The following is a 14,101-nucleotide window of genomic DNA, read 5'->3' as shown; positions in this document are numbered from 1 at the left end:
TGAAAATTTCCATTATGCTTTTTTACTGCTTTTTATGCTTTGTAGTTGCCCTAGTAATAATAATGGTCAGTATTCGTTATGCAAAGTCATGAAAATGAATTGAAAGGAAATTTTTGAGTTTTACGTCTCACGATTAGGCTAGGGTAAAGGAGACGGTGATGATGAGAAATGAATGAAATAGTGGAATGAGGAAAGTGGGAGGAAACGGGAGAACCCCCAGGAAACCCACGCACACGATGTTTGTCCACCACGAAGTTCACTTGGCGGGAGCTGGGATCGAACGCGTTACCCTATGCACCAGAGATGAACGCTCTACCACTGAGCTACCACGGCCCTATGCTATGCGAATTCAGTTTTAGTTTTGAGGAATTGAAATCAAATTAAAGTTACGAAGTTGCAAGTAAGCCTGATAAATGGACAATTTGTTTTACAAATAGGAGGTCCAATCAAACACGTTCCTATTTTTGCTCTTGTATTTCTGCATCTTTGAAATACCTAAGTAAATTACTAAAGTAAAAACAAATAGGCTCCGATCTTGCAATTCGGGTTCTGGACCATTTTATGTCATTTAATATACAAATATTCAGGGGTGCCCATCCCCTCCAAAGCTGATGGCGCACTCCCCCCAAAAACTAATAATCTCTTCCCTCCTCAAAACTCAAGTCCTCTAAAAACAATTGCCCAGTGTAGGAGTAGTTTTTATAGTACTAGTAATTGTTATTTTTGTTGTTGTTTTTATTTCCTGTAGTAGTATTATAGAATGCTTGTAGTAGTAGTAGGGACAGTAGTAATTATAAAAATGGCATTACTTTTATTAGTAGTCCTGGTAGTGTACAATACTAAATATGTTCTATAAGGATATTGAAGGGTATAAAAACTTCTACACACTGTGTATAGCACAGGTATTCTTTTTTTACAATTAGTAGTATTATTTTTTCTTTACAAAATATTGATATAATTCCCTTGTACATGAAAAGTAAGACGCAAGTTACAAGTTATTGTGTTTGATACCAAAAGAAAATGTTATCCTCGAAATTAGCCTACAAAAGGAAGTGATATCCAACAAAAAACATTCCTGTAAAAGAGCCAAGTACGAGTGGCCTTAAAAAGAATTGAAATCACAAAAATAGGCGCCAAGTTCTGGTGGACAACAGTTACAAACACTCACTGACTCACTTCAAATTTAGATTTGAAACTTGGCTGTTGTCTGTATGGTTACCCCTAGCTCACAATTATGTCAAACTACTTTATAATTTTCAACAGACAACACGGTAGGGAGGTTCACCCCGGAAAATTTTTGAAAATTAGCTTCTCAAAATCGTGTTTTAATGCTATTTCGACAGTAAAATTGCTAGTTCGAAAGTAAGTAAAATCCCCCCAAAATTTTTCTCAATGGCGCAGCTTGCGCCATACATCCCCCCTGTGGGCGGCTCTGCAAATATTTTCTACTAGCTGAAACTCTTACTTAGGAAGATATCAAAAATTTTAATTAAAGTTTTTAATTAAGTCACTTGCAGCAAAAAGGGAAAGTAACATTTTCGATTTCACGATATATTTATTGAAGAAAGATGTTTGTGAACATATTGTATGAATTTTTGTGATTAACAAGAATCGTAAATGTGGTTCTAAGCCGATTAGTTCCGTAATTCATTTGTCATGAAACATCGTACTGAAAATGATTCCTAATAACAACAACTTAAACCAATTGAACCATGCATTTACCTTGAAACATACTGTAATCCGCAAAGTGGCCGTGTAGTCTGTGAAACACATTTGCAAAATGATCTAGAAGTAATTTTATTAAGTTTTTAATGAGACATGTAAAGACAATTAGATAATTATGCTATTTAATTAACACTTCCATTGATATTCATTTTTTTGATGTTTTAATGAAAATGTTACAGTTGTCTCATATAAGACCTAACTTTTGAATATGATGAAGAGGAACCGTGAAAACTGTTAACGCAAAGAAAGGCAAAAAACATACAAGGAATGAAATAATTTCAATAAAATAATAAGTTCAAAGCAATTGAGACATTACAGGAAAAAAGCTATATGTTAGATAATATAATAACTTACTACAATTTAAAATGGTGGATACTATAAGAAAACGTGAAAGAGATTAACGAAACGAGATTTGGAACAATAATATATTTTCATAATAGTAGAAAAAAGTGTTAAAAGGTAGACGCAGTAAACAAATGTAGACTTGTAATGATAAAAAATAATATTGAATGACTTTGATGCGAGAAAGGATAGATTCGGGATGGCTAAATGCACAAGGAAATGCAGTAGACAAGGCTAATGTAATATTTACCATTCTTCTCAACGAATTTGAGGAACATGATTCCAAGGTAACAAAGTAAAAATAAAAGAAAACGAATTATTCAGCAATCCAATTTATTAAGATGATAGGTTAGGATACGGTACTTTTCCAGCAGAATTGTTAAATGAACAGTACATCAACAACTTAATCTGGAATCCAAACAACATGACCCACCAATGAGATTCGGACCAGGGTGTTCTGCAAAAAATGATTTGCACATTATATGTGTATTCACAAGGAATGCTCAAATTTATTATAGTGTATGGAGAAAAAATAAAATGACCATTTCGATTCTATAATGAAATATATTGAGATCCAGATTTTCTAAATATTATTTGCAAACAACAAAGATAAGAGTTTGCCAATAAATCACTCATACATAAGAAAACTACGTAACTATTAGCACAACGGAGTAAGAATTATTCTGTGATTACTGTGCACAACGCTGTTTAGAAAAGAAATCAGAAATACTAGAAGATAGTTTTAGATTTGGGAACATATCAGTACAATACATTTTTTGGTTTATTAAATATAATCGGCTAAACATTCCGAAAGATAGGACGGAGAGATGTGCAGTGGTTAATGATAAAAAAACGATTCTAGTCGAAATTACTGAAGGACGTTTTAAAGAATATCAGGTTGTATCAGAAGAACCTAAGACATTTAAGAAAGAACAAGTAAGGTTTAGATAGGAGTGGAAATTGTAGACAATAACGCATTTGAAAAAAATCTCCAAAATAATGTTCACTCTCAAGATCTTTAACTAAATATATCTTGAATATTTATAGAAAAAAGACCTGCATAAGAGGGACGAAATTATGACAGAAGGTGGAAAGATTAGATTTAGGCGGTGATTAGGTGATATGATTCTTGTTGGGAAATCTCTAGAAAAAATATTAGATGATTGGAGCACTAGAGGAAAGTTACACAGTTATGGAATGAAGCAGATCGTTACAGAAAAAAAAACAATGGTAATTTTCAAACATTTGTCTACATGAAGTTTAGACATAATGGAAAATACTAGAACATGTGACTACTATCCTCTACACGAATGGTAATTATTAGTGAAGACATGAAATCCAAATGTGAATTAACGAAAATATGCAGGTTTCAAGGTAGATTTGGAGTCAAGAAGATTCTATTTTTCTGTGTTCTGACTATAAGAGTTAAGAAAATGATTCACAAAACTATGTTATATGTAATATTGCGGTATATGAGGAAGAAACATGTGCACTAGGCGAAAGCGACAAGAAAGGCAGGAGTTCATAGGAATGAATGTGGCAAAGGAAACAAAGTATTGTATAACGAAAAACAAATATCGAATGTCAGGCATATGAAATAAATAAAGCACTTCAGTAATAACTCATAAGGCAGAAATCTGGCACTGGTATAGTCTGAGGAAAAACTGTACTATGAGAGAAATGAAACAGAGTATGGTGGAAGGAGAAAGAGAAAGTATATTAGGAAGTCTATAATTTATGGACTATATCCAATATGTTACGCTTAGATAAAAATCATCTAAGAAACATGAAACGTTTTACCTTTTGAGGCACGTCATCTGCCAGAACCAGTAGCAAACATAGGTTGAGGATAATTATTCCTCCCTAATAGAGTTTTCCATATAAAGGTAGGCATTTTTAATGATGATTGCTAAGTTTATACTTTAAATTATATTAGTATTATATTACATCGATTTTATATTTAGGTAATTTTATTTTTCTTACAGGACAAGTAGAATCCTCGACCATAGCTTCTGAAGAGCAGAAACCTGGTGAGAAAATTATAAATTAAACCAAAAAAATGTGGTTAAAGAATATTATGTGTTTTCTTATCTTTTAAATTTCAGCACAAAATACGGAAACATATAAATCAGTATACTGTAAAACCACTACCGTAGTTGACAGTCGTCAAGAAACCAAATACCCTTCGCACATCATTATCTGTGGTTCGGAACTCTCCCCATATATATGAACAATACATTACAAATATGAATAATTGTAACTTATCCAAATATTTAAAAACTAAATCTTAAGTTCATATATGATTTGTAAGTGGAACGTATAAACTGCGACTATACCATTTATTATTATTATTCTACACATACATAACTGAGGAAGCTCCTCTTTCATGTGCGTGCGTCCTTACCTCCGAATTAGGTTTAACGATTTTACAAAACCAAACATAAACACGCGTATTATATATGAGATGTTTATTTCCTTACACTTGCGAATTCCACAGTAGAGTTTCTGTTAGAAATAGTGCCCCAACCTAATCCTTACATTACATATTAATCTAATTTGAAATAGAGATTCCAATCCATGAGAGAATATGAGATATTTTTAGATCACCTAATTCATCTTAATCTGCTTGGAGTCCAAGATGATTTGTTTGCACATAATCTATCCTAGCAACAAACTTTCATATAAATGCGTGTGTCACGTGCCAGTATTCCATAACATTTTGTGTTCCAGTATTCCGTAGCCTCATTCCCAAAACAATACTGTAGAGAACATCAAAGTCCTGTGTCACACTTACTAGTCTTGGTTCTTCTTCCTGCTTCCCGAGGATTCTTCCGCATGTTGTGAACTTACCCGAATGTTGTCTCCGGATCATGAGAGCAACATCACCATAATACGGATTAAAAGCTCTCTAGTTGACGCTCACTTTGTCGTCCGTTTTATTCTACTGATTCGTGTGGGGGGAGCAGACACTTTCAGTACGCCCGCGTTGACCCAACACCATGCTATGTCTTGTTTCATGTACTGTACCGCTGAAAAATATAAGACTTCCCCTATAAAAACTTGTTTTCGACTATTACATACACATTTGTTATTTTACAAAAACATAATTTTACATTCTGAAAGAACATGCCATTTGACATAAGAAAACACACTTTTGAACTGGTTCTGACGGTTTCCCTGACTTTAGGCGGGACTTTTAACTTTTGGGTAATTTTCCGAAAATGAACAAAGGGATGCCTCAAGAGCAGAAGTCAAGTATTTGTATCAAAAAATATGCAATCAGAATCTATCCGTATGCAACTAATGCCAATATAAATCGATTCTTTAAGCTTCAAAATCTGTTTTAAAATTGTATAAATGTGTTAACGCTGCCATATTTTATTAGTAACATAAAACTGCATTCCAATGCAAGGGTAGTCTACTTACACTGTCATTTCATGCGGCAACTCTGTTTGATAGAAGGCGTTTTTTTTATTTTTCTATTTTTGAATTTTCAGTGTATATAATTGATATTCTTTGAAAATGGAAGTTGCCTTTCTTGACAATAATATATTTTACTCACGAGTACAATTATCTCGGACTACTTCGAAAAAAAAATTAGTTTTTGCATATATGTTATGCTCAGTTATGAACAATTAATTCTAAGAAAAAATGTTAATCCTAGTCTTGAGAAACTTAGGTGATATGTCATTACAAAATTATACATAGATTAAAAAATCGTTTTAAAATGTAGGGTTTAAACGACCATATCCCTTCGTTCTGTTGTGAGTATTGGTTGTATCTCTAAAACGTCTAAGAAAATTATTAGGAGAATGAGGAAATTGGTTCTGATATTGATTTATTTTAAGAATTGTATTGTTCCTTTGTAAAGCCAAATAAATGTAGCTATATCAAATTTTAAGTCTTGAAACCACAGAAAATTTAGATGATTGCATTAACAACAAGAAGGGTCGAGATAATTGTAAACACATTTAATGCTTCCCAGCATATTGACAGTAAAGGAAGTGTTTGCACTTAGTATGATAACTATCTTCTTGTTAAGTATCATTGATAGATGACAAATTCTTTCAGCTCCATTACATATTTCGTTTGGTAACCACTTCACTCGGGAAACTCATACTGAAAATAACATTTAAGTTCGACATGAAGATTGCTATTTCACACATAGCACTTATATCGTTCTCAATTAGGTCTAGTCGTGTATGAAGAATGGTCATCGATCCCAGTCTAGATCCTTAAGTAACAGTGAAGACCGACATAAATAAACTGCAGCAATTAAGATCAATAGAGAAAATCCACTAGAGGTTAGCTGCGAATATACTGAATAAGCAGTCGCGGACAGCCGACTAGGAGTGGTCCTCCAGCTTGGGGGTTTGGATAGGGCTAACAACCTCATCCTGTAAAAAAAAGCATTTGTTCAGAAATATTCACAAAAGCCTCGTACAAGGACTGATAACTTGGCACGACCTCAGCAAAAGAAAATGGACATGAGATTTGGAACATGGAATATTAGGAGTCTTTATAGGGTAGGCGCGTTAAAATCCGTAACGAGGGAGTTAGATAAATACAGGATGGACGTAGTAGGAGTTCAGGAAGTTAGGTGGGAAGGAAATGGATCTGAGAATTCCGGAAATTTTACGTTCTTTTACGGGGAACGAAATAAAAATCACCAGTTAGGAACAGGGTTTTTCGTTCATAAACGTATATTACCAGCAATTAAACGGGTTGAATTTGTTACTGACAGACTTTCTTTTATTACTCTTAAGGGACGGTGGTGTGATATTATTGTTTTAAATGTACATGCCCCAACAGAAGATAAGGATGACGATATAAAAGACAGTTTTTACGAAGAAGTGGAACGGATATTTGACCAACTCTCGCGATACCATATGAAAATTCTATTAGGGGATTTCAATGCGAAGGTAGGACGAGAGGATATTTTCAAACCGATTATAGGGAACGAAAGTCTGCATAAGGAAAGTAATGACAACGGTGTTAGACTCGTGAACTTTGCAACATCCAAAAACCTAATCGTGAAAAGTACAAAATTCCCACATCACGACGTTCATAAATACACTTGGACATCACCAGACGGGAAAACACATAATCAAATTGATCACGTTTTAGTAGATAGAATAAGGCAATCTAGCATAATTAATATCCGGTCGTTTAGAGGGGCTGATTATGACACTGACCACTACCTGGTAGCAGCGATAATACGAGAGAGGTTATCGTTGAATAAAGGTAATATTCATTTTCCGAAAACGGAGAGATTCAATTTAAAGAAATTAGAAGAGAGCCAGGTAAGAGAGGAATATCAGATTGAAGTTTCGAATAGATTTTCGGCTTTAGAAGATTCGGAGTGCACTAGCGTTGAGGATAACTGGATTGAAATTAGAGATAGCATTAAAATTTCAGCAAAAGAAAAATTGGGACACGCGGAAATACGTAGGAACAAACCATGGTTCGACCAGGAATGCATAAAACTAGCAGAGAAGAGAAAACAGGAAAAATTACGGTGGCTACAAAATCCGAATGAAATGACTACACAAAATTTCGAAGATATCAGGCGGGAAACTTCCAAAACTTTTAGAACAAAGAAACGCGATTTTCTGAAAGCTAAAATTAAGGAACTTGAAGATAATAGTAAAAATAAAAACATACGGGACATGTATAAGGGAATCAACGAATTTAAGAAAGGCTATCCACCTCGTGCTTATATATTAAAGAAATCTGACGGTACAGTTCTCACTGACACGGATAGCATCTTAAATAGATGGAAAGATTTCTTTGACGATTTGCTTAACACGCAACCAAAAACTAGTGTTCGTGGAGAAAAAGAGATACACACCGCAGAACCGTATATTCCAGAACCCAACCGAATAGAAGTGGAAACCGCTATAAAGAAATTAAAGAAACACAAATCTCCGGGTGTAGATGAAATTCCGGCTGAGTTAATTTTAGCTGGAGGCGAAAAATTGTGGAACAAGATACACAAACTCATTCTCCTTATCTGGAACAAGGAAGAATTGCCACAAGAGTGGAAAGAATCAATCATTGTTCCAACCCACAAGAAAGGCGACAGAAACTCAGCCAAGATGGCGGATAGTGTGTTGGACAGTATTAATGGGTCCCATATTTCAGGTAATTTTACAGTTAATACTAAATGTAGTAAATGTAAAAGAGTATTGAAAAACGGCATAAAGTGTGAAAGATGCAAGGAGTTCTTTCATTTTGGCAAGTGCAGTGCAGTTGACAAAAATTCCAATATTTTAAGCTGGTCTTGCATGTCGTGTAGTAGCTGCGAAAAAACAAATGACAATCAAGTTAGTGAGGTAGCAATTTCAACTGAGTTTGTTTCAAATCTTCTTGAGGAACTACATTCATTACGTAAAGTTGTCGAACTCTTAGCGCAAGATATCCAGCAACTGCAACGCCAAGATCAATTTCAACAATTGGGTCAAGAATCGTTTAGTACAAGGCAAAATAGAAAGACCTGGAGCGACATCGTAAGGAGTACGGCCGAAGTCCCAAATGCTACTAGTGAATCTAATAACAGCGGGAGGATACCATCTTTTTCCAGTTGGAAATCACAATATAGTAGAAATACTAGCCCTCCGAAAATCATTTGTAGTCCTATCCACAACGCAAGTGCAAGAGCAAATTGCCAATGGAGTGTCAAAGCTGCACAAAGACACGACACTGTGTGCAACTCAAATACTAAGGGTAAACTACTGGGTAATGAAGTGTCAGGTCTACAATACGATTATAATATTGAAACAAAAAACAGATTCAGTGAGTTAAGTGGCCAGTGTGACAGTGTAAAGCAAGTTAGCCTAGGAAATAGGACTATTCAAGTGCGACGTGAAGATCGTTTAAACCAGCAGGATCGACCAAGATTTCCGTCACAGGATTCAAGCAGTAAGTCATGTTTTGGTGTTGAAAATGGAAACTCAACTACAGTAAATCGGGTAAAAAAAGTGCAAGGGAAGGTGTTCATTGTAGGAGATAGTCACGGTCGTGGTCTTGCTTCCAGATTAATGCAGGAGTGTGATGATATGAACGTAGTAGGTATTGTTAAGCCTGGTGCAAAACTAAATAACGTTATAAATTCATGTGTGGACCAGAAATCATTCTCAGATACTGATACTGTTGTACTTATAGGAGGCACTAATGATGTGTCGAAAAATGAGTCTGAAGATGCTGTCCGTTTTTGAAGACTACACTCAGCACTCTTACTCATACAAATGTAATAGTAGTTAATCTGCCACACCGGCATGATCTATCGAATAGTTCTTGTGTTAACTCAGAAGTACATAAAACAAATAGCATCATTAGTAAAGTTTGTAGTCGTTTTAAAAATGTACAGGTATTAGATGTAAGTAGTCTTCCACGAGAATTTCATACCCATCATGGTTTACATTTGAATAATCTAGGAAAGCGTCATGTATGTGAAAATTTAAGTAATATGATTAAGGCTCAGAACAGGAACAGGGATCCCATTCCTCTTACTTTCCCCCGTACAGGTCTTAGCAATGATAATACAGTATCGTTAGCAGCCGGACAAAATAGCGTAAAAAATATAACTTTTTTAGCACACCAGATGAAAAATCCGAACCCAACATAGCTAATGCAATAAGTATTTTTCATCAGAATGTACAAGGGATCCAGAATAAACTCGAATACTTTGATGTACTTTTAGATGATGATTTGAAAGAATGTAAGGTTATTTGTCTTGGTGAACATTGGCTAAATGATACACTTATTAAGGAGGTCAATTTTGAAAACTTTAATCTTATCACTAAATTCTCTCGTGTTTCACACGAACGTGGAGGTGTATGCATCTTTGTTCACAACAGTCTAAAAGCTTCTGAAATAGATATTACAAAATTCACCTGTGAATTTGACTTTGAAGCTGTAGCTGTTAAATTACCAAGTGTTAACATTTGTATTATATGCATTTATAGGTCGCCATCCGGCATATTTACTGTTTTCTTAAAGAAACTCGAAAGTCTTTTGCACTTCATACGAAAAGACTTTGAAAAAATAATCATCTGTGGTGATATTAATGTAAATTGGATAGTGGAAGCAAAAAAGAAATCCGATCTACGAGATCTGCTGAATGTGTACAATCTCCAAGCGCTAGTGGATGTACCGACACGTCATAATAAAAGTGCGCTAGATCAGTTCATCATTAGTAAAAACCAATTTTCCTATAACCTTGAAGTATTTGATCCCGGGTTCTCTGATCATGATGCGATTATTTTAAAAATCACTTTAAACAATACCACTGTTCTTAAGTCTAAAGTATACACAGTTACAAAGAGAATTTTCTCCAGTCATAATATGGAATATCTAAATTTCTTGCTTTCTCACGAGTCTTGGAATGGCATGTATAATACGTCTGACACTCAATGTAAGTTTAAATACTTCTTTGAAACTTTCTTACATTACTTCAATATGGCGTTTCCAAAAGTTACTCGTAAAATCCGGACGTCGTCCACTAAATCGTGGTTAACTACAGGCATTAAAATTTCTAAAAGTAACCTATTTAGATATAACAGATTACTCAAAATAAATACATCACTTCCTCACAGGTTTCGAAATTATATTTTTAAGTACAGAAAAATATACAGAAGAGTAATTAAAACAGCTAAATTACTATCAAATAGCTCCACAATACTTAATTCTACTAATAAAGCTAAAACTATGTGGAAAATATTAAATGGTGGAACAAACAACAAAAAGAACGACTTTGAGTACGTTAAAGTTGGGGACGAAATTATTAAAGAACCTAAGCGGATTGCAGATGTCTTCAATGATTATTTTCTAGATAGTGTACCATTACCTGACCCCATACAAGCGAGTTATGACGACTCGATGAAATTTCCAATGCATTCACATACGATTTTTTTAACTCCAACAACAGTAGAGGAGTTATGGAAAATATTGAGTAGGATGTCTAATTCGGGATCTTCAGGTTTTGATGAAGTTCCAGTGACTGTTATTAAATTTTGTTTTCCTTTCATTGTAAATCATCTCTGTTATTTAGTAAACCTATCTCTTGAGAAAGGATATTTTCCATCAGTGTTAAAAGTGGCAAAAGTAATTCCTCTCCATAAAAAGGGGAGTATGCATGATGTAAGAAACTATCGCCCAGTCTCCATTCTTTCCACGTTTTCAAAAATTTTTGAATATGTGATGAAGTCACGACTCTGCAATTTTTTGAAGTCATGTAACTTACTATCACCATCACAACATGGCTTCCAAAATAAGAAAAGTATTGAAACAGCCTTGTTTGATTACATGTCCAATATAGCTCTTCAATTAAAAAACAGTAAATATGTTGTTGGTCTATTCATCGACTTATCCAAAGCTTTTGATACAATTGATCATGCTATTCTTTTAAGCAAGTTGTATGCTTATGGTATTAGAGGAGTAGCTCACAACTGGTTTCTCTCTTATTTATCCAGTAGGCAACAAGCGGTACAAATATCAAAATTAGCTGCAGATGGGTTTCAAACAACTTGTTCGTCTTTATCAGCTGTAATTAGAGGTGTTCCTCAAGGTTCCATTTTGGGTCCTATTCTCTTCCTGATATATATAAATGACTTGTTAGAATTTATGCACCCAGCAAAATGTATTCTATATGCTGATGACATCAGTATGATAATATCAGGAAGATCAATAGAAGAAGTTGAGAAGAAATCTGACATTTTTACGGACAAATTAGTAAAATGGTTAACAGCGAATAGGTTAATTATAAATCATGATAAGTCGATTCTCTTACATTTTCATTTTCCAGGAAAACCGCGTATATCACCTAGAATAAAAATATCTTCTAACTTACTCCAATATTCTTGCATAACAAAGCTTTTAGGTGTAATCATAAGTGATGATCTTTCATGGTCTGCTCATATCTCCACTTTAAACAAGAAACTAAGTAGCGTGTGTTTTGCCTTATACAAACTTCAAGGTACTGTATCGAGAGAAGCACTTCTCAGCTTTTACTACGCCAAGTTTAATTCATTAATTAACTTCGGCATAATACACTGGGGATCTGCTGAAAATAGTTTAAGCACTTTCCGATTGCAAAAGAAAGCGATTAGAATAATATTTGGGTTACCCACAAAATCGACATGTAAAAAGGTTTTCAGAGAAGCAAAAATTTTAACACTCCCCAGCTTATACATCTATAAATCTATTCTTTTTACTGTGAAAAACAAGCATCTTTTTATCTTTAACAAAAATGTTCATAGCCATAATACAAGACAAGGTAGTGACATATTTGTGATGCATCAAAAATATGCTAATATAAGCAAAACCGTGTACATGAATTGTGTCAGATTGTATAATAAACTTCCTCTGTACTTGAAAAATATGACCAATGTTTCAATTCTTGGTAAGACTTTATATAATCTACTCACTGAAAAGTGCTATTATACAATTAAAGAATATTTAAATGACTCATTAACTGAAGAGTTGGTAACAGATACTTACCCGTGAGTACATGCCTGGTGTGGTACAAACATTTACCTAATTAGATGTAAATTGTCATGTTTTATACTTAGTGTATCCTATTTATGTGGTTTTATATTTTAGAAAGATGTATGATGTATACCTCTGGTACTTAACAATATTGTGTTTTTTTTTTTTCTTTCTTTCTGACAACTGTAATGCTTACATGAGAATTTCTCATGCTTTGTAAGCTAATGAAACAGGCAAATAAATGAATGAATGAATGAATGAATGACTGTAATAATTATCGAGGCATTTCTCTTCTGTCAACATCCTATAAAATCCTTTCAAATATTCTGTTAGCAAGACTGACCCTATATGCAGATGAAATTATTGGAGATTATCAGTGCGGATTTAGACGAAATCGATCAACTATCGACCAAATATTTACCATTCGCCAAATACTCGAAAAAAAGTGGGAATACAATAGCCCGGTACATCAACTATTAATTGATTTTAGAAAGGCTTACGACTCGGTTAGGAGAGAAACATTATACAACGTTCTTGCAGAACTTGGAATACCGAGAAAGCTAATTAGATTAATTAAGATATGTTTAAATGAATTTCAAAGAAAAGTCCGGGTAGGAAATTTTTTGTCCACGAGCTTTCACGTCGAAAATGGCCTGAAACAAAGAGATGCGTTGTCGCCATTATTATTTAACTTCGTTTTGGAATACGCTATAAGGAAAATCAAAGATAGCAACCAGGGCTTAGGGTTGAACGGTATTCACCAGGTTATGGCATATGCTGATGATGTAAATTTAATAGGGGATGATAGGAGAACAATAGAAAGAAATGCAGAGATCTTATTAAACGCTTGCATTGACATGGGTTTAGAAGTAAATGCAGAGAAAACTAAATACATGGAAGTGCGTCCGGACCGGAATACAGCAAATTATGGATGCGTTAAAATACTAAATAATACTTTTGATAAAGTGGATACTTTCAAATATCTAGGATCAATATTAACAGAGGAAAATCATATTCACGGAGAAATTAAATGTCGACTAAAAGCAGGGAATTCGTGTTACTATTCGGTTCAAAATCTCTTGTCGTCGCGAATTCTGTCGAGGAATTTGAAACTTAAAATATACAAAACAATAATCATGCCGGTTGTTCTGTATGGCTGCGAAACATGGTCACTTACTCTGAGGGAAGAACATAGACTGAAAGTATTTGAGAACAAGATCCTGAGACGAATATTCGGACCCAAGAGGAACGGGAATGGGGAATGGCGGAAACTTCATAACGATGAACTACATAATTTATATGGTTTACCCAACATTGTTAGGGTCGTCAAGTCTAGGAGGCTTAGATGGGCGGGTCATGTAGCTAGAATGGAAGAAAGTAGAGACGCTTTCAAAGTCTTGATTGTAAGACCAATCGGAAATTGACCATTAGGAAGACCTAGGCGCAGATGGGAGGACAATATTAAGATGGATCTCGCAGAGATTGGATGCAGTTAGCTAAGGATAGAAGTCAGTGGTGAGCTTTTGTGAACGCGGCATTGAACCTC

General features: G+C 34.5%; 1 protein-coding gene across 1 annotated transcript in view; it reads left to right on the top strand.

The window, feature by feature from the left end:
• The window catches only part of LOC145692677 (uncharacterized), a 1,521,027-nt gene that overhangs the window by 759,381 nt on the left and 747,545 nt on the right, over positions 1-14,101 (top strand). The window contains exon 205 of the mRNA XM_081768059.1: positions 4,053-4,097. Within this exon, the coding sequence (XP_081624185.1) occupies positions 4,053-4,097 (45 nt within the window). The remainder of the gene's footprint in view (positions 1-4,052; positions 4,098-14,101) is intronic.

The sequence above is a fragment of the Thermobia domestica genome, chromosome 8, assembly GCF_964235325.1.
Source record: "Thermobia domestica chromosome 8, izTheDome1.hap1.1, whole genome shotgun sequence".
NCBI classification, from domain to species: Eukaryota; Metazoa; Arthropoda; class Insecta; order Zygentoma; family Lepismatidae; genus Thermobia; species Thermobia domestica.
This window is presented reverse-complemented; position numbering and strand designations above follow the sequence as displayed.